The 20,635-nt window shown below is 41.3% G+C and overlaps 1 protein-coding gene and 1 long non-coding RNA gene across 2 annotated transcripts; one reads left to right on the top strand and one right to left on the bottom strand.

Annotated features, from left to right (window-relative positions):
- Positions 1 to 192: 192 nt before the first annotated feature.
- On the bottom strand, positions 193 to 19,968 carry zgc:101569 (uncharacterized protein LOC449822 homolog). Its single transcript, XM_046064927.1, has 7 exons — positions 19,620 to 19,968; positions 18,136 to 18,306; positions 13,973 to 14,070; positions 13,089 to 13,233; positions 2,438 to 2,587; positions 1,016 to 1,131; positions 193 to 471 (listed from the first exon to the last, which is right to left on the bottom strand). The coding sequence occupies exons 1-7, from the start codon at positions 19,765 to 19,767 to the stop codon at positions 364 to 366; spliced, it is 936 nt and encodes a 311-aa protein (XP_045920883.1). The 5' UTR covers positions 19,768 to 19,968; the 3' UTR covers positions 193 to 363.
- Positions 15,581 to 16,704, top strand: LOC123980541. The gene is made up of 3 exons (XR_006827517.1): positions 15,581 to 15,752; positions 16,160 to 16,234; positions 16,434 to 16,704. It is a non-coding gene; the product is annotated as an uncharacterized LOC123980541 (long non-coding RNA).
- Positions 19,969 to 20,635: the final 667 nt, after the last annotated feature.

The following is a 20,635-nucleotide window of genomic DNA, read 5'->3' as shown; positions in this document are numbered from 1 at the left end:
GTGAAAGAATGAACCATTTTAGCACAACCTGATTGCAGAATGAAGGCTTTGCACTTGCATTACTTTAAAAAGCCTGTCACTAATAACTAATTTCTGAATTTTAGGAAGTGATGCTTGGCTAGCTAGCTAATATCATTGGTTAGGTAATGAGCTGGCATTCTCATAATAGAAAATTGGATGCATCAAACATTATTTAAAACACAAATTAATCAGGTTTATTCAGTATGGTTGAAGGGGCAGAGTTCTACTGCATGTTGTTTTCAGTCTGTGGTCTTAAAGCAGTGAACCTCAAACATGGATACAGCAAGATGTGTTAGATCACCTGAAGATCACACTTCACAAAGGCCTCTGCAAACTAAATTGCTAGGAGAATTCTCCTCCTCTTCCTGCTCCGGCAGTGAACCTGGTAGCCCCGTCGACAGCTTCTGATTGGATGACAGGAATTCCATGGTCGATCTCATACTGCATGGCCTGGACACAGAAAGACAGATTAAACCAATTAAAATGACTTTGTTTTGCATATCAGAAAGGTTTTAGTTCATGAACTCAACATGGTGGAAACTTGAGAGGGCAAATATCATGAACAGATTAAACTTCAGAGAAAAAACTGAAAGACCCAAAAGAATCCTGCACAATGTTGCTAAATGCATTCACTTCATTTCATTTACAAGTGAACGACATTGTGTGCAAAGTTTTGGTTCTTTCACAGCCGTTTTAACTGACACAGCTGTCTATAAAACTTTATGGTGTACAAGACCTTTTTAGCAATTGTTACCAACTTAAATAAACAGAAATTGAAAAAACAACAACAACAACAAAAAAAACAGTTTGGGTTACCAACACAGTATGTGACAATATACCACAAACCACAAATGATCTTTCATGCAGAAAACGCTTTATGGACTAAAACACTGCATTGTGGATTTTGGATTCTGTTGTATGCATGTCACATGAATGTGACATGTTGGTATTACAGGTGAGTTATGACAGTGTAAAGCTCCTGCATCAGGTGTACCTGTGTGAAGGAGAGAGCGTCGTAGCAGCTGTGCATGGCAGAGGAGCGATCGGCCCGCAGACACTGCTGAGGGAAGGAGCTGATTTGCTCTGCTAACTCCAGCGCTGCCTGTAAAGCTGTGGATGCAACGTGAAGTCAGTCCAACACAGTGATACAAGTGAACATTATACATACACTACAAAATGTGGCCATTTATAACATAGGAAATGCATGTGTTAATAACCCTTTCTCTTATTACAAAAACCAAAATCACCAGCCCTTTCACACTGCATTCCCCTGCTGCTATGTCTCTGTGAGATTTACCCATGCCACTCTGCCTCCTCGCCCACATGAAAGCACGGGACCACATCCAGATCAGTTCTATGGAAAAAACTACGCCTCGTGATGCCACGCTTTGATGCCCTGTGTGTGTATATTTGTCGGTGAGCTGCTACTTCTTCACTTCCCTCTGATGTTAAACCCGCGCTAAGTGATCATCCCTCAGAGAGGCCAATTAGGCCGAGGTTTGACTGTGGGAAGAGGAACTTCCTAAAAGAATTAAGCTAGTCTTCTTCTAAGGAGAGGGGGGAGGGAATCAGAGATTCACACATGGAAAGGCTTTTTTGGGATTTAAGGATACGGGAGTGTTCATGCATTAATATAATACAGGAAATACCATGTTGAAATGCGTGCATAGCTAAATCCTCAGACTGCTATTGAATGAGTGAGGAGAGGACAGTGCTAATATTGAGTTATGGCATCAGCGTGATGTTGGAGCCAAATAAAGAAAACAGATTCACTGGAACAAATTTAGATTATATATGATTTTGTCTGATCTTAACTACAAGACAGTTTCTTAAAAACTATGTTTCCTGAATGAAAATGGGCCACAGGCCTGTTTCTCTGTGGTATCTACATGACTGGTCTTCACAGTGAATAACGATTTTCACTCCCCCTAACAGACGACTTCCAGCCTCCCACATATCTGGTCTTCACATCTATACCATTTGCCATCAAATGTCCTACAATACTAACTACAGTATACTGTAAACACAACATTAACATCATGAATTTTCAGTTTCCTTCAACACCAACTTGTCAACATGTTTTGGTTTGTGAGTAGCAAAATTATATTTTATTCCAGCAGGATCTACAAGGGCAGTTATGTTTTAGCCCGATGACTGCGTCATTTTTAAATGATTTAACAGTGTTTTCACACTGGTCGATTTATATGAAAACATAAAAATAGCCCTTTCTTTTCCAATTCAAACATAAAAGTAAACAAGCCTAAGAATCTGACGAAGCAATGCCAATTTTTAATACCAGGCATTTTTTAATGCTCGATAGACACATTTTGGTCGGTATTTGTGATGTATTGAAGTGTGATACTCAACCCTATCAATGACAAACTGATAAACACAGAATCTACACAAACTCCAATACCTTGGCCATCAGGAACAATTCTGTTAGCCAGTCCATAGGCAAGAGCCTCCTGTGCGCTGATTGGCCGGCCGGTCAGAATCAGGTCCAGGGCTCGTGACAGACCAATGAGACGCGGGAGCCGCACTGTACCTCCGTCAATCAGGGGAACTCCTGAAAGAAAGTCAGATGTTCAGTATAAAATATGTCTCTGTGCCAATTTATACGACTGTGATACAACATGCATTTATACTTATTTATCCTAAAAGGGCCTCAAATGATTGGTTTATCTATTAATCAATTAGTCTATCGAGAAAGGACTAGAAGACTAGACTTTTGTAAAGTCTAGTCTAACAGATAAAATCAGAGGGAAATTGACAGATTAATTGATAATTGAAATAATTGTTACTTACAGCCATGTCTTACAGATTACAGACTGATTGAAAATATCTCCACCTTCCTGCTGCACTGTTACTCTAACACATCTGGAAATTCCTGTGCCAGTGAATTTTTTTTGCCAGAATAAGGGGAGGGTCTTCTAATATTACCTTGCGGTGTGAAAACAGCCAAAGAAACACTTAAAAAATACATAATATACCGCTGGCATTAATCTGGGTTACAGCTGTCAGGGGAAAACAGTTTTGAAACAATTTTACTCCTCAACTGTAACTCTGTTTTCTTTTTGTCAGTATGTGAATACTCAAACTCCTCCTTACTCTCAGTCTCACTGGACGCATTTGCATTATTACTGAGTCTACCGGAGAGAAACAGGGATAAGAGGGAAGGGAGGGAGAGAGAGAGAGAGAGACAAGAGGAGAGAGGGAACACTGCAAGGTACAGTAAGCATCTGGAATCTGTCCTAATTTCTAAAGAGCACCAGCTGCAACTGGCATACTTTCTACCGTTGAGCGCTCCCAAGTTCCACGCCACAATCCCGACTCCCTAATTCCTCCAAGTCGCTGATTCTATTTGACTGCCCCTTATTGAGAGCACATGTGTCGGACATGTTTTCATAACCCCAAATCATCATGCTAGCTTTCTGTTTTTTTTCTCCCCCTTCTCTCATTCTGTAGGGAGCTGTGGAAATACTGGTATTCGATTCATACTCAGCAAGCTACTCTCTCCTTCATGTCGTTCAAATAAATTAAATTGGAATACATGGAATACCAGTGTGACCAATCCAGGGGCCTGGTTTGGGTTCAGACAGTCAGCACATATTGCGCTCTGACAGGCAGAAGACTGTGATTAGGTGGGGGGAGGGAGGGTGTTACACTGTCTGCAAATACTAGATTTCACTCAATTTTTCAGTCAGCCCCAATTACAGGAATATATTCTACTGAAATGTAAATTACAGACTTTACGTCTGAGCACCCTGAGCCGATGAAATGCAACATAAATGATGCCTGAATTCCTTTTGCTTTAATTATATGAATAGCACAGATCCTTGAAGCGCAGGTGTGTTTCTAGGTGTGTGTGAGGTTCAAGGTCTTTTCTATATTGACTCTCAGACAACAACTGAGAGTGTTTCAGCCAAGGTCTCGCTTTGTGGAGCTTTGTTATGTACCACATTTAACTACACACACTTACATGTAAGGGCATTCCTGTACAAGTATTTCTGTACAGCCGGCACACATACCATTCTATAGTCCACTGGTTCCCAACTTTTAATGTCTGATGTACACGCACAGCCCTATCAGATGAACTGACCGATCAGCACCAACCATCGTGTTCCAGATGTGTTCATTTAAATTGATTTTAAACTCACATTTCCATATCCATAATGTAAAAGTGGATGTATTAATAAAAAAAATACAAATCAACTGTCAATGTTTACGTCAGTCTGGTCAAATTTGGAGGCTGGACCCTGTAATAATTTATCCATTACTTTGAGCTATTTCTAACATTTATCCAGTACTTTCAAGGATTTCTACCATTTATCCTGTACTTTTAGCTATTGCTACCATTTATCCTGTACTTTTAGCCAAGACTACCATTTATCCAGTACTTTTAGCAAAATATTTTTACCATTTATCCAGTACTTTTAGCTATTACTACCATTAACCAGTAATTTGTATTACTACCATTTATCCAGTACTTTTAACTATTTCAACTATGTTTTACTTTCAGCTTATTATTTCAAGCATATTTCCCATTGTTTTTAGCAATTTAAACTTCCCTGCTTGCTTGCTAAGACTCTCAATCACAACGCCTATGCTGTGTCTAAATTAATTTTATGTAGTATACTGTGTACACTATGTACTTACTTGCGTAGGTTTTTTTTTGAAGGTGAGAAGTATCCTGCGTTCCACACTCAACTTTCTGACTGTTATCAGTACACCATCTGTGCACTGCATTTTGCCACAGCTGTCAGTGTGAACACACAATAGCTCTCAAAATAGCTAATGTTCAGGCATTGTAGCTGACTCAATATTTGATTTTTTTTTATTCTTAAATTTAAAAGTTATTGAGCTACTCTACAGTATTTCCATATACCCTCTGGTAGCTGCAGAAGTACCCTCTGTGGTACATGGTTAGGAAAAAGCTCTAGTCCTCAGTGACATAAGATCGATTCGTGCAAAGAGCTTCTCTATTTCGTGTCCAGAACCATCGGTTTTGATTACAGCAAAAGACAGAAAGAAGAAGAGAAAGAAATGACAGAGAGCCAGGATGCTAGCTAGAAAACAGTGAGAGGCATGCAGCGGTAAGAAGAGGTAGAGGAAGACAGTGCCTGACTCTAAGAAGGACAGATAAAGAGCCAGGTTGACCTCCAGTCTGTCTTTGGTGCTGCTGTTGGCACCATCGCTATCAGCAACCGGAAGAATCTCCCTTCTTATCCACTGCACTCGTCTCCAGCACCTCCAACCCTCACTCTCCTCTCTCTGTCTGATAGTCCCGTCTCTGATGTATCCTGTTTGCGGGAATTTACACGGACCTGCGCTTTGTCCCACATGAATGGGAGCGGAGAGGTTGGGAGCACCTCCTTGAAGTAGTTTTAACTCAAAAGGAATGTTTGGCTTGAAAGACGGTTGGTTGATGGCTGGGGCGGAGAGCGGTGGCCTCTGATCCCTTTTTCCAAGTTTCATAGAGGAAAATGCTTGACAGTGATCCTGACACAAGATAATGAGTCAGTGTCTGCAAAACAAAAGTGTGGATTTGTAATCATTGGTCTTTAAATATGAGCTGATCGTTTGGAAAAGAGCACTTGTTCAAAGCAGATAAGCCCATTGTCAAGACACATGCCTTTGGTGTGGTACCATTGGTAGAAGGCAATGTAGATATGGAAGAAACCAATTTTAATACTGTAATGCTGGAATCAGCAAATCAGTTACAGAGTCTGAAGTCGTTGTGGCGTTCACACTACGTGACTGATTGGTGACAGGGGGTCACACACTACACAAGCTGATGATGACTCTGTCACCCGACGCTGGTTTCCAAACCACTTTTTGCCAAGAACTCACACGTGAAAAGTGAAATGGGAAATGATGAGAATCTACACATGAAACAGCTGTTGTTTATATTATAAAGATACCAACTATAAAGACAAAGAATATGGGGAAAGAATGGATTAGCACACGCAGGTAGCAGGGATTGTCTGAGCTACAGAGAGAGCTAGAGGTGAGTAACAAGTGTTTTGCGGTGAAAAGTAGCTGCCTGCTCTCATTGGCTGGATGTGGGTGTCGAGTCGGCCGACTCTTCCAGATATTTGGCATGCTAGATATCTGGCAGACGTCGGCGATGTGTCAGAAATGTGTCGGGGAGCTATTTTAACGTGTCCTTGAGGAGTTCACACATAACGACTGGCGACCGGCAATCGATCACTGATTTACCCCTGATCACAGCCCGATGGTCACCGAGCTCGCTGGCAAATTGGGCTTAAAATCGCGTAGTGTGAACTAGGCTTTATATGAGACAGAATACAGTGCAGATGAATTATAGTGCATTAAGCCAATTTGGGCCACATATGAATACTGGAGTGCTTTAGACATAGTTCCTGAAAAGAAACTGGCAAAAACAACCAAAGTCAGCGTTTTGTTACTAGCACGGCAGTGTTACAGTATGAAAACATACAGTCCCCATTTTCAATACGTTAGCGTATACACTGCCCCAGTTTTTCACCTGGTGGTGCTATCAGAGTTTAGCCTAACGTTAGTAGCTCTGACTGGCTGTTTGTAGGAGCTGGGGAAGCTTTGGAAAGCAACAGGTATTATGCATTGTGGTTGTTGTAGGTTTTCTACCTACCTCTAGCAAAAGGCAACACCACAGCCCTTTTTCCCTGTTTTTTCTGGTCATGTAGCACCAATTAAAAAAAATATTCGCCTCTTTCTACTGCATAGACAGCCCAGTTTTATGAGAAGACCATCTTTCCAGTGGTGAAAAATCCCTTTAACAAGGTTAGACATGAGTCAGCAAAGCCTGTTGTTTAATAACTACATATAAGAGGTGGTTGTCTCCCTGCATCATAGGGCCATCACAACTTATCTGAATGACGTTTAGGAGACGTCTGGAGGAAAGAAAAAAACCTTGTATTTTATCTAATTTCTCCAGTGTTGGATATAATGTGTTGGCCTGTGATAACAGAACAGCGCAGCTCTTCCCGAATCGTATCTGAGTCATCACAGATTGTTACATTTAGAAATTTAGGCTTCTGGGTTTTCAGATCCTCAATCAGCATTCATTTGCTGAAAAGACCATTTAACTGGATTTCAGTAAATATTTTCAGCACAATTTATTTTGAATAATATTTGAACAATTTCTAAAGAAATTCTTTACAAATGTAGTACAAAATGTAGATACAAAATTCTTAACTGCTGTAACTTGTACTGATGTTTCAGAATGTCGACTAATGATGCAGGTGCTTTCGGATGGGCTGTTACAGTTAACTACATTGCAAACTGACTTTTTCAAAACCTAAACTATGGATTTTTTATATTTTAGCAGTTGTTCCCTTAACTGTGCTAAAATGGTAACAAAAGCATACAAATTTATGAATTTATAAAGAGGTCACTAGGTGTATTACAGTTTTCCCGTAAACAGCAAATGTCGCAGATCACATGTGTTTGCATCTGTACATATTTTTGCTATATTATTATAAGTAACCACTATTTCCTTTAAATTTGCAAGCATCTATTCAGTATGTAAAAATCAAACCAGGCAGTAGTTATTTAAGAAAGAAAAACAGAGCTGGGTTCAAACCCACTTGTCAGGTAGTTTTCACACTGCTGAAACGTCCGAATCTCCACTAGCTGAAAGACAGCTGCTCTGTAGCTAACCTCTGAACTCCATGTGCACTAGGGCAACCACAACAGAAGTGATCATTTTTGTACCTCGTATTGGTACCAAGTCCTACAGGAGGAGACCACACTCCGCGGGACATCGCTTCCACCATCTATAGCGGCTAATAACCTGAGAACAGAGTGTGAAACATGACACACTCAGGTGTCCTGGTTAGCTGATGGTGCTGCTGGTATTCTCACCACATCAAAGTAAAACACACTACAATGGCCTCCCATGAGGGTAATGCGATTAGGTTTGATGTGGATTAACGATTTCCGGACAACACCAAACTAAATGGACAGAGGAAAAAGAGCAGGCCTTCAATCGGAGGCTCACTTTGAAATACTCATTGGGAATCAAGGAAAATAGCTCCCATTGGGCTTGTGTATTCTTTAGTTTACAGAGCATCATTATGAGAGCCTGCCAAGGCTACAAAAAGGGCCTTAAACCATGAAAATGCACATGTAGCACCTCATGAGAAAGAACAACATCACATTTAAAAATGATCATATCATATCAGGAAGCCGATGTGCCCCAAAGTCACTAAATTTGAGGTATAAAGTTTAAAATGATTAAAATTTTTGGACACGAGTTGTCATGATTTGTTTTAGATTAATATGAAGCTATTGGTAATGGTCCAAAATGATGCCCATATTTTGCCTTCAATTTATCCACTTAAGTCCCTGCACAGAACTGGTCTGTCCATTCACTCTTTATGGAAAAGTTTCAAAAGCAGTGCTGGTTTTTAGGCGAGATGATGTAATCACCGAGCTATGTTACTCAGTTTCAAACTCACTGAGCGGGTGTTTGAGTTGGCCGATGTTATGTCAGCTTTGGACTGAGGTTTGACTTTGATTCAACGTGTGGCTTCTTCTTCTTTGGCGCTCTTCATCTGTCCTTTGTCCAGGTATAAGACAGGACTTTAAAAATGGGAAGAAGAAAGAGGGAGGACACACCAGCATGACTGGATTGTGTGTGTTTGAGGGGGGTCTCCATTTAGCGGTCTCTATTTCAAAACAGGAAAAAATCAGAGGAGTACTATCCTAATAATCCTGAGCAACCTCCATGCTTTCCTGATTTAGCCTCACCATTTAAAGAAAAATCCTTGAATGAAGTATTACTGAACTATTTTAAGTTTCCTTTTCCGGTGCCAACTTTTTTTTCCCTCTTTGCTTTGTGATGTTCCTCTGGGTTAAGGAACCAAAATAACATCAGGGAATTAGGTAAGCACGTTGGTTTTTCATTCAGGTCTCTCAAAATTCAACGAGCAGCAGACACTAATACCAGACTCCTGTGACGCAACCATCTCCTCCTTCTCATTTCCTCCTTGGCGGGGCAGAGGGGCCCCAGACAGGAAGCCACAGGTTCGGCAGCCAATCATGTGCCAGAAAGCTGTCAGATCCTTATGGTTGCCATTGGCCCACATCAGAGCGGTGCAGCAAGCCTCTGAGGGTTCTTCGACTCCAAAGCCACCAGGGATTCCCTCCGGCTGCTGCCATCTGTGCCCGACCCCAAAACGGTTACAGAATTCAACCATTAAAAGGAAATAATCGGTAAGAAACACAGGATCTTTAAATAAACTGTGCGTCCCACAGACCAGCGTTACTTTTGATGTAAATGGGTAGGGAAGTTCGGTTTTCAATTGTTTAATGTTGGGAAAATAAAGCAAGATTTAAACACATTGCTGTGTCTGTTTCCAGTGTAAAGTCTGTTTTTCAAAACTTAAGGTCTTGTGAGAAATGTCTCATTCTGGAATGCAGCCCCATAAAATCTTGCAAATGTTCTTTCACCCACACCAAGATTTAAACTACATTAACTACAGGCTTGAAAATGTAAAGATGCTGGTTGTGAAGCCGAGCTTGGGTATGAAAATGCTGAAAACCAGCAGTCAGAGTAATAATCACTCTGCTAAACGCACATCTGAATGAAAAACCGCAGTGGTTTCAACTAAGCCGGGGGAAACGAATCAAATGTGTTGACAAACAAGCCTTGAAGATATGAGGCAATCAAGAGGCTGGAAATTAATTACTGGGAGGAAATGTGCAACTTAATGTGTCAAAACCGCAGTAATGCTCATTTCTGCTTCCCAAACATAGTTTTGAGCTGATGGAAGAAGTATGAGTGCAGGCACTAGATTAATTTCATCCCTAATGGGACACTCAGAGCTCAGACTGAGATTTTTGAATCTAGTGGAAGAAGTTTGTCAGTTCGTGTCCAGAGTTGCACTGATGACCCATCGTTAAAATTATAACCCAGGCATTTTACGTCTTCTCCTGTGTCTCCCCTTTTCTGTACCTGCACTTTCAATCCTCTTAGTTTCTGGCTGACAGACAAGATGTTGCTTGAACTTGAATGTAACACACAACAACAGCAGGTAACACACAGTGGCAAGCGTGGTCATTTCTCTAACTCAGATGTGTATTTTTAACACTTAAGTGAATGTTTGAACTTTTGGTAAAGCATTCTTTGACCGAGACTGTAATTGCACAAATCAACGACAAGCAGAAGACATATGCAATTAGGAAAACTTCAGATTTTAAATGACTGTCTGATCGAAAAATAATTGAATGTGAATGCGAAAAAACATCTGATGCCAGTTTTCAGTACCTGACAATTTGTGATACTTAAAACAACATCTTTTGGTAAGTTAGAAAAATGGTTCAAGTGAAGTTCAATAGCCAGCCCTGGTGATGGACTAATTGAAACATACTTTGATGTAGTTTTAGTGAAGGTTTGTTCCCCCTTTCCCCATTAACATGGAGTATTACATTGTGGTGGTTTTACATTATTAAATCATTATGTTCAGCGATCAGAATCTAGCTATCAAAATAAAGATACCATAATAGCCCTGGACAATTTTTTAATAGTGATAATAAAGCATTAAGTTCTTTGTCACGTGATGATGGGTTGACATCTACATGAGTTTACATCTACAAAAAAAGCTTCAACATTAAATGAATTTTGAAATAATTCTCTACAATAATGATGGTAAAATGGCGTGGCCTGGCACAGAAGACTTGCCACCACATAGTCTGGGAGGACGGACAGAAAGACAACGCCACTGCCAGGATGCTCTCCTGTTAAATTACAGGCCTGCGAAGATAAGCCCTGCATGTTTACACTCTAAATCTAGTACTGCCTGTAAATTATAGTACAACAGTTGTATTTATAAACACCATGGTCGTATTTTAAACCCTCTAGCAGCATGGCTAAAGCAATGACAGCGATATGAGGGATGCTGCAACAGTCCAACACGAGCCACTTTTACATAGTGAAGCCAACTATGACTTGCTGGGATCAGGATTAGCTTAAAGTGTTTACAGCAGAAGATCCAAAGTACTACTTGTTCTTTTAAAACTATAGCCGAGTCAGCGGGCAAACCGTGCCAGTAAGCTACGAGACGCCGAGAAAGGAAAATGTTGTTTATGAGGAAATTGTGTGACATAAATAATATGTAAGCCCTGTTTGGCCCTGCAGTGGAAACCTGGCAGTCGGTTGCTTCCTCTCCTACTTATCAAGACTGCCCAGCAGACTCTGGCTGTGATGCCAAAAGGTCACGGTCACTGGTGTTATCGCACTATGACTCCATCCTCGCACACAAACAAGACGAGGCTGGGGTGATAACAGAGGACAGAGTAACAAAGTTGAAAAATAGAAACAGCGTCGGCTTCCTGGCATTAGGAGACAGATGATGTATGCTTCGATGCAAAGACAAACACACGGATACTTTCATGGACAGAGAGAAAGAGCAGCAAAACAGAGGATAAAGAGGAAGAGAGTCTGCTGAAATTAAGGCCTCTGGCTCTTCTACAACACTAGCAGAACCATTCCTATTATTACTGCCAGCATTGATAGGATTGTATTAGTATTATTAACAGTAGCGGGAAAAGAGAAACAGTACACCCATTAGATGCACTAGTATTACTAGCAGAAAAACATTAAAAAGAAGTAGTCAAAGTACTAGGGTTGGGTATCGAGAAACCATTGGATCCAGTACCAAATTTCCAAGAACCATGGATTCAAGACAAGACAAGACAATTTGGATTCTGCATTTTTCAGTTGCGCTTCCGATTGAAATGCAGTGAGCATTTTACAGTCCATAAAAGTTGCAGTTATCTGCTAGGACCTGCTACGTGGACCTAACGTCACATCATTTGTTACGCAGTACGTCAGCTCCACCATGACGAAGCATTTACTTCTACACGGCTTAAATCTGAAGGTGCGCACCGTGTTCAATGTGTCGCGCTCTCCCAGCTACAATGATGCCCCAGATACAGCTAACGCTAGCTAATGCTAACATCTCAAGACAGGTTCAAAACACACAAGCTGACAGTCACCTTTTATATTGAAGGGAAACGATTTGTAAAAATAATTCCGATGTGTAAAAATAATTCCAATATATATTTTTCTAAGATACACGCCCCGCTAGCACAGAAACTCCTTTCACTTTAGCCATGAAGGGAAAGATGAGCAAGTAGAAGGTGAATGAATGTCACAGAGCGCCGACAAGACTTTGGGTGTAGGGGTTGGAACCAGAAGAGAGATTTGATAAGTAGAATCGAAATTAGAATCGATAAAATTTAAACAATACCCAACCCTACAAAGTAGCTTGAGTTAGTAGCCGCAGCATGAATACTGACAGAAGCTATACTACTATAATATACAACTACTAAGTAATACAGCTACTAGTGAAGTGTTTCAAGCAGTTGTAGAAAGCTACGCAGGTGCAAAGAGCTATCACTGCTACTACTACTAGCGACAGTTGCAGGGGTAAAAAAGACGTACATTAAGAATCAGCAGTGGTTGTTGTAACTATTTTTTTTTGTCTTTGTAGTACTGTGTAATATCTGCTGAAACACAAGCTGAGACAGTAACTGTACTAAAAATAGTAGCACTAGTAGTGGAAGAAGAGCCTCTAGCAGTAGAGGAGAAAATTTATTTATAGAGCCTCACTGAAGCAAGCTTGTGACCTGAGGGATGCTGGTTCAATCTCTGGACCAGTAGGATAATCCCGGGGTGGAGAAAGTGAACAAGCGAGTGTTGGCACCTCCTTCATTACCACCTGAGTTGCCCTAGGCCCTAAAACCCCAACGGATCCAGTGTAGCTGCTCAGTGGCCAGCGGATCAGACTGTGGTTGTATTGGGCAGCTTCCAGGTGTGGATGTGTGTAACTGTGTCAGTGTGAGCAGTTTCTAAAAGAGGAGAGAATTCATTGATGCCCTCAGTGAAACTACCTTAAATAATAAAAGGTAAGGCAAACTTCCAGTAATGATAGTACAAGTAGCATTTTTAAACAAAGAAGTAGTAGTACTGTCCTACCGCCACTAACCACTACTAGTAGAAGAACAGTATAGCATTGTACAGTAGTAAAGACAGCAGGAGCATGAGGTGTCAGACGTACCGAACCTGCGGCAGAACACCCCCATGACGGCACTCTCCTCCACCACTCTCAGATCCGCCAGCAGAGCCAGCTCCAGCCCTCCAGCCACAGCGTAGCCGCTGACAGCTGCTATCAGCGGCTTTGACAGTTCCAAACGGGAGGGACCCTGGAGGAAACAACCGGATTAGACCGTCAAAACACGCACACAGTTAACAAGGCAGCGACACAGTTTCCTGTAGAATACATCCCACCGTATGGTATATTTGAAGCCTGTCTATATGAATATATATTTTCACTTTCCATTTCATGATTTTTGCCTCTCTTATTTCCATGGTTTATGCACTAAAAACTCTCCAGATTTTATTTTCTTAATTCTGTCTCAAACTGTCAAACAAAAGAGTAACAAATGATCCAAGTTCTGGCTGTCGCTGAACAAATGAAGTACTGTGTATTCTGCAAGAGATACAGCGCTATAATTTTCTGCACAGGAGGTCCACTCAATCCCAAAGACTTAACATGCAATCCAAACAGATTGTATATAGGCTGCAGCTTTTTTAGCTCACAGTACATCATTTATGTAATGATCCTTACTCTTTGTCAAGGAGTGAGGACTTTCTGTTAATGCTCGACACACACACACACTCACACCCACACACACACACACACACACACAGACCTACACACAAACATACACAACTGTATTTATTAAGGCATTTCTCTGATTCAACATAATTCCCTAAACCCAAATTTTCACCACTATCTGCCTTCCTAAACCCTTAAAATATTCACAATCATGGCTGACCACATCTTCTGGTTTTATATGTTTGTAGAAACTTTTAGCCCTCCATTAAGATCATAAGGAAATATAGATATAGAACCCTCACTAGCACATGCACAGCGCTCACCATCAGACCGGGACCCTTGGTGACATCTTTCTCCAATTGGAGTCGGGCTTTGCGATTGGCCAGCTCTTTCAGATCATAACCAGCACAGAAATTCCCTCCTGGAGGAGACCACAAAATTACTAAGTATGGCAGCTGGAAAGTCAGAGAGGAAGGGAAAATGATGAGGATGAAAAAAAACAACAAGTTGAGCTGAAGACCGAGGGCTGCAATTTGGATAGCAGCTTGCTCTGGGTTGGCTGGCACACAAATGCTTCTCTTCTCCTACAGAGCCCGGATCCAATACATAGTCACAGATCATGTGTGCACATATGGACATACACAATATCCTCATTAATGGAAGACTAACATACTCCAACCACAGCCCCTTCCGTTGGATTCATGTGGTAATTACAACATTACCCAAGAGGCCTACAAACACTATGTCACAGGCTCAGGCAGGGACTCATAAAATCCTCCTCTGTCCTTAATGTAACAGTAATGAAAATGATTATAACGAACACATGTGCCAGCAACACCCATCAAGTGGGAGCTTTGATTACAGCTGTGGGTCAGCGCAGGGCAATTATAGAAAAACAGTGCGTCATGCTGTTTATGGGAGCAGCGACGTGATGAAGCGCCCTAAAACCCTTTGTCCTTGTAGGGAAAAAAATAAAACATACAAAAAAGAGTACAAGAGCTGGTCCAGTCATGGAGGATCTTAAGGCACTTTTAGACTCATAGAGAAGGTTTTTTTAGTGAAAAGAGACAGGCCAAACAGACTCTTTTTAATTTGAGTGATAAACGCTTAGACATGAGCTCTTTCTAAATAAGCAGTGCAGTTATATCAGAGATGTTGCAAGGAGAGAAGAGCAATGATTAGGAGACTTAGCTGAAGCCTTGTGGGTTCAGTTTTTTTTAGCTTTGAAAAGGGGTAATTTCAACAAAATTATGAAAAGAAAACAACATTTTCCCCATGTGAACACACTGAACACACTGCAAACAGATTTCACGGGGACCATTTCTTCTGTACAAAGTTGATAATGTCGACAGTCATATAGTCACACTATAAATCTGAGATGTGGCAGGATGATAAAGCAGAAAAAAACATGACAAACAAAATTAGATGTGTTTCAGTTGTTCCTCTAATTTTTGTGTTTTTTCTTGTGAATTACTGGAACATTTTAAAAGCTTCTAAAACATTTCATATAAAGAAAGCAAACAGGGGCTTTGTTTGACCTGGTCAAAATTGATAAGACGCACAGAACCACTGATGAAGCCAAAAATGTTGGGAACCACTGTTTAAGACAGGCGTGCATTTAAATGTTGGTTAAGCAGCATGGGGCCTTTTCCTGGTTCAACATGATAACAGGTCTTTTTCACCAAAGACATTTTGTCATGGTAGGAAAAGCACGGGTGTAAATAATTCAATTAATTATGGCTGAATTCCAATTAGCTGCTTGAGTTTCAGGGTCTTGGTAGCCTACATGCTGGCTCACGGTCACACTGTCATGGCTTATTGGGACACAGAACAGAGAGTTAACGTGATTAGGAACACCTGTGCTTTTCTTATGACAAAAGTCAAAATGTCTGCTGTGGAAAAGACCCATGGCCTGTGCTAAAAAGCCGGATTTAATGTAGAAGAACACACCTGACATCCAACCCCATTTAAGATCTTTGTGATAAACTGGGACACTTTTTATGTAATGTTTCACTGCTATGAGAACCAAAAACCAAATTCCATTTGAATGGATTTCTCAAATCTTGGACAAATAAAACCAAAACTACACAGATGCCTCTCGAGGTTAGTGAGAAAATATGTTTGGGGGTCTTTTTGTTTAGTATTTTTGTAATGAGCTAATGAACCGTTTACAATTTATCACTTGATGACCAAGTGAAAAACACAAATTTGAGGACTGTAGTGAGGCTTTACAGACATTAAAAATGGCTTCATCTCAGTTCAGCTGAACACATGCCTTTAGTGACACAGCTGGGCTGACATGTAGATTGCACCTGGCCACAGAACAGCCACAGAAATCTGAATCCCAAACACTCCAAATATGCGGCAGCATACTCAAAACCTGGAGAAAGCAATTACTCTTAATTTCACAAGCTAAAGAAAAAAAAAACATGTCGACACTGAAAAACGAGAGCTGAGAGAGTGATCGCGTTGGCGCTAATTTGAACAAAATGGATTCCTTATGTTTTCAGAAACACTACATCCCAAACTACGACCTCCCTGCTTGACATCTCATAACACAGACAGACTGCTAATCACCACTGAAGGTCAGTCTTCTTGTTCAGTGGAGCAGCAATACAGTCGACCTGCTGACAGGGATGTGTGGTGGGACGATTAAAAGCACATTAGAGACATTGTGGGAATCACAGAAGAGCCACTTTTGCTGGAACGACCTACTGTGCCGCTCATTACTAACCCATTTAACACCAGCTAATTACTCTTTAACACACTGTTTTCTGTTCACAGCTGAGACTAAAGGCACTCAGCAGCCGTCATCTGGAGAGGCTCCAACCTCTAAAGTACCAAACAAAGTATATACTTGTGTCTCTGGAGGCCACAGTACACGTTACAGCAGACAGGTTGATCCAGGTTGAAGACATTATTTCCACTGAGGGACGGAGTTCAGTCAGTATGTGTGATGATTGTTTTTAGAGGTATTAGGAGCTGTGGCATGATTCTGGCTTTGGGCGGCTGACATAGTGCAGGCCACATCGCAGGTGTGTGTGTTTTTTTTCTGTTTGTGCACAAGTCTGGTCACCTCGGCAGTTCGGCTAGATCTCAGGACTCCAAGGAGCAAAGGCTGGAAAAAAGATGCTGAGGAGGAAGGTGATGGAGAGAGGGAAGGTCAAGGGCTGAGGAGAGTAAGAAATGAAGGGCTGAGGAAGAGAAGGTGGAGTAAAACAAACAAACAAAATTTCAGTGACTACCCCATGACTTTCCATAACCACATCAGACCGATTCTACGACCTGCAATGTTCTCCCTTTCTGGTTTGCAAATATTTTTCAGCTCAGATTAATAATAAAAAAAGAGTCTGCTTTCCTTAACCTTGAAGTTAAGAAAAAAAACATTCGGGCATGCTTATATAAAAATCACCCTTTTGTAAAAGTGCCTTAAATTCTCTAATTTGCCAAGACAATACCTCCAAATTAGTGGTCGACAGGTATGGGTTTTCAGTGGCTGATGTTGATTTATAATGGTAATATCAAAACAAAGAAAAGTCATGTATCATTCCATTATTCCGTGCAGAGTACAATCTAATATACATCGTTATCTTAGCCAGTAATATGTTGTTTTAGATGGAAATTATGTTAATTAATGAAAAAGAAAAATCGATTGGGTTATGCTGTAGATATCAGAGTGGGGTAGGGTTTGTCAGAAGTGACGTCATTCAGCAGCATTAATCTCTACAGTATAACAATATAAATTTAACACAAGCCACAATGGTAACTGAGGAAATTTAGAGCTCCAAACTAACTTTTACACCACCTTCCCAAAACTCACAAGGGGGAGCACTAACACTGTTCCACAGCAGCCACACTGACAAGGCTGCCTGCAGACTTGTTTTATATATCAGCCTCGTGAGCACAGGTACTGGCCGATACCGATTATCTCAAAATGTCAGATATCAGCCGATTAAATTTGAGTTTTTCCTACAGTGCAATGTTGCCAAGCAACCTGTGGAGACTCCAGGAAGTTACCGCCCGACCAAGAAATAGTCGGGCACATATATCCCCCATAAAACCACAATGTGTTGTTTTACACTGCGGCTTGTGTACAGATTAGACAAACAAGCTATAACACGTTACTTAGTGAGGATTAGAGGTGCTGGTAGACAGATTTTGTTACTTGAGCACAGAGCTGGGCTAACTGGCATCACTCTTCTCATCTAACTCTCCGCAAGAAAGCAAATAAGCATCCTTCCCACTGGCATCCTTAACTATTTCTTTAAGGTGTAACGCTCTCAGAGTCTTATGATATTCCAAAATATTCCATCCCCAGTTGTGTAGCTGAAATGTTAAAAAAAGAGCTGCAGATAACTGGAGGAAACACCTAGAGGGAAATGACTGATGCTGAGGACGACAGGATGGCCTGTAACCAGAGACAAAATCCCTCAATATCAATTAAACAAGGCTCACACTCCATGTCTGTCTCCTACAGTGCTCTTACCTTTCCCGTGCAGGACAGCCACTTTCAGGTCTTTGTCACTGTCGAAGGCCTCCAGCTCTTTGAGCAGACGCCTCGCCGTCTCCTGGTTCACCGCATTACGCACCTCAGGGCGGTTTATCGCCACGGTAACCACGGACCCCCTGCGCTCTGTGACCACAGTCTGTCCCGCAGCTAATGACAGAGAATGATAAAGATGCACAGACAGAAACCAATATGGACCGAAACACTTAGAAAGAGGCCGACCCAGAGGCATTAAGTTTAAACTCCACAGTAAGAGGGATGGAGAAGGAATGTAAATCCTTTTATGTGGACAGACTTGGTCATAGAAACAGCGAAACAATGAAAGAAGATGGCCTGGGCTGAGGTGAGGGCCTTGGCTCTCGCTCTGTCTCAGTGTGTGTTTATTGAAGTGTGCGCGCCAGTGATTGTGGCTTGAGGTTGCATCAGGCAGTTGACCTGACATTGTTGGGGTCATCCCAGAGAATCCAGCTGTCACCCGCAGCCAGAGGCAACTGCATCCCAGAGAGAACAGCAAAGGAAAACAAAGCTACTGGATGCATTAACCTCGCTCACACCAGCTATTCTGAGGAGAAAGGACTGCTAAACAAAACCCAGTGAAGTGAGGCCTGGCAGGATGGAGGAAGAAAAAGGCAATTTGTCTTAGGCCGTCCTCTCTGCTCTGCTGCACCTCAAACTAATTATCACAGAGTGCAGCGTGTGCACAGGACTGGAACCACCTTTTAACTTTGTAGTGTTGTTTTCCATTTTATTTCACGGTTACATTTTCGGAGTTAAGCTCTGAGTCGGAGCAGAATGAAGTGAGCCAGCAGGGCAACAAAAACTAAACATTAGGATCACATTTTAGAAGTACAGCTGCTTCTGAGAAGGGGTTCTGTCTATGACTGACTATGTTGATTTATTAAGTTTATGTTCTGCTTTACCTATATTTATTAGACAAAATGAATCAATTATCCATAACCAAAATGATAGGAGCAGCCTAAGAAGCATTGGCCTCTTTGGAGGCAGTCTTAACAGGACAACTACAAGTGGGACTTTAACCACTGATATTGGCTGCATACCACTCAGGTTTACCACTTTCAGGGCCTTGGGGCTGTGCATTCTGGCTCAATGGCAAGCCTTCCTGTATTACTTAATGGAACTGAGCCCTCTTTTAAGATGAATAATTACATCTGTGCTTGTTCTCTTGTGATTTGAGTGAAAAATGTCTGATGCCACACAATGAGTAAAACTTAACAAAATGCGGGTTTAATTTGAAGTTGTGTAAATGTTTATTGGCTACTTTGGTGAGCTTTGTCTCTTTCTTGCGTTCTGTGTCGACTCTAAGTGATCATGTGACTTGTGCTATCTTCCTTACAACACCTATAGCTCTCAGGTGTGTAACACAGTCTGTGCTGCCATTGTTGCGGCCTCTGCTGCCCCCTACAGTCTTTATTAAGTTACTGACTGACTACTGCCACACATACCTGGTCCAGTGTCTTCACCTCCCGTTGCAGTGCTGTAGCATTTTACTGGCCACAAACTCGCCTTTATCGACTGTCCATATGGTTTAACGTTACTTTGACAGTTAGCCCCTAAAATTGGTCTCAGTGTCCAAAAAAGTTTAAGCGCCATTGTTAACACTCACTCGTGAACAACCTAACGTTAGCTCTAAGTTACCTTAACTCATAAAACAATAGACAAAGTAAGTTAGCGCTTCCAAATTTAAATATTCCAGTGTCTGAAAGCATAAACTTGCATTACAAAATGTACCCCGCTAGCTAACGTCAACCTTCATAAGGCTGAGCAACACTTTCATACTTCCCACTGCAACAAATAAAGCACAAGGTTCTGGGACACTTACTGCTGCATTGCAGTGGTAAAAACAACCACCGTGCAGCAGAGGGCGACTTTCAGCCACTCTGGAGATCTACTGTTTCCTCTGCAATGCAACGTGGCTCCGTGGTCATGCAAATGACGAAAGCAAACCCCAGAAAAGATTTTCATTCATTTTTTTAATAAAAGATTTCTCTTTTGTGTCGTTTTTACACATTTTAAGGCATCATGCACAAAAAATAAGCCGTACTAGAGGCGTTATGCTTACCCCTCTGCCAAAAACTATATGCTCTAACATTTGAAGATTTGCTGTTAAAAATAAATTTGTACAAATATGGCATGTAAGCTGGCATGTCAGTGAATCTCGAAGCAGAACATTACCTGCCTTCACTGTTTTTGTAAACATGGCTTTGAGCAAAAGAGGGCTGAGGAAAAGACGAGAAAGGGAAAGCATGCTTCAACGTGGGACTAAATTTCCCTGAAAAGCATGCAATGCATCTTAAATCATATTTACAATGCATCGTTTTTACTCTGAGCGGAGTTCTTTTTTAATTGTATTGGTTAAAGTTAAGACATTAAAAAGTTTGTCGACAATACCAGACAGACAGACTGACAGAAAGACAGGATGTGTCCATAATATTTCCCAACCCCGACACAGACAGAGTTG

Source organism: Micropterus dolomieu, linkage group LG01 (genome assembly GCF_021292245.1).
Source record: "Micropterus dolomieu isolate WLL.071019.BEF.003 ecotype Adirondacks linkage group LG01, ASM2129224v1, whole genome shotgun sequence".
NCBI lineage: Eukaryota > Metazoa > Chordata > Actinopteri > Centrarchiformes > Centrarchidae > Micropterus > Micropterus dolomieu.
This window is presented reverse-complemented; position numbering and strand designations above follow the sequence as displayed.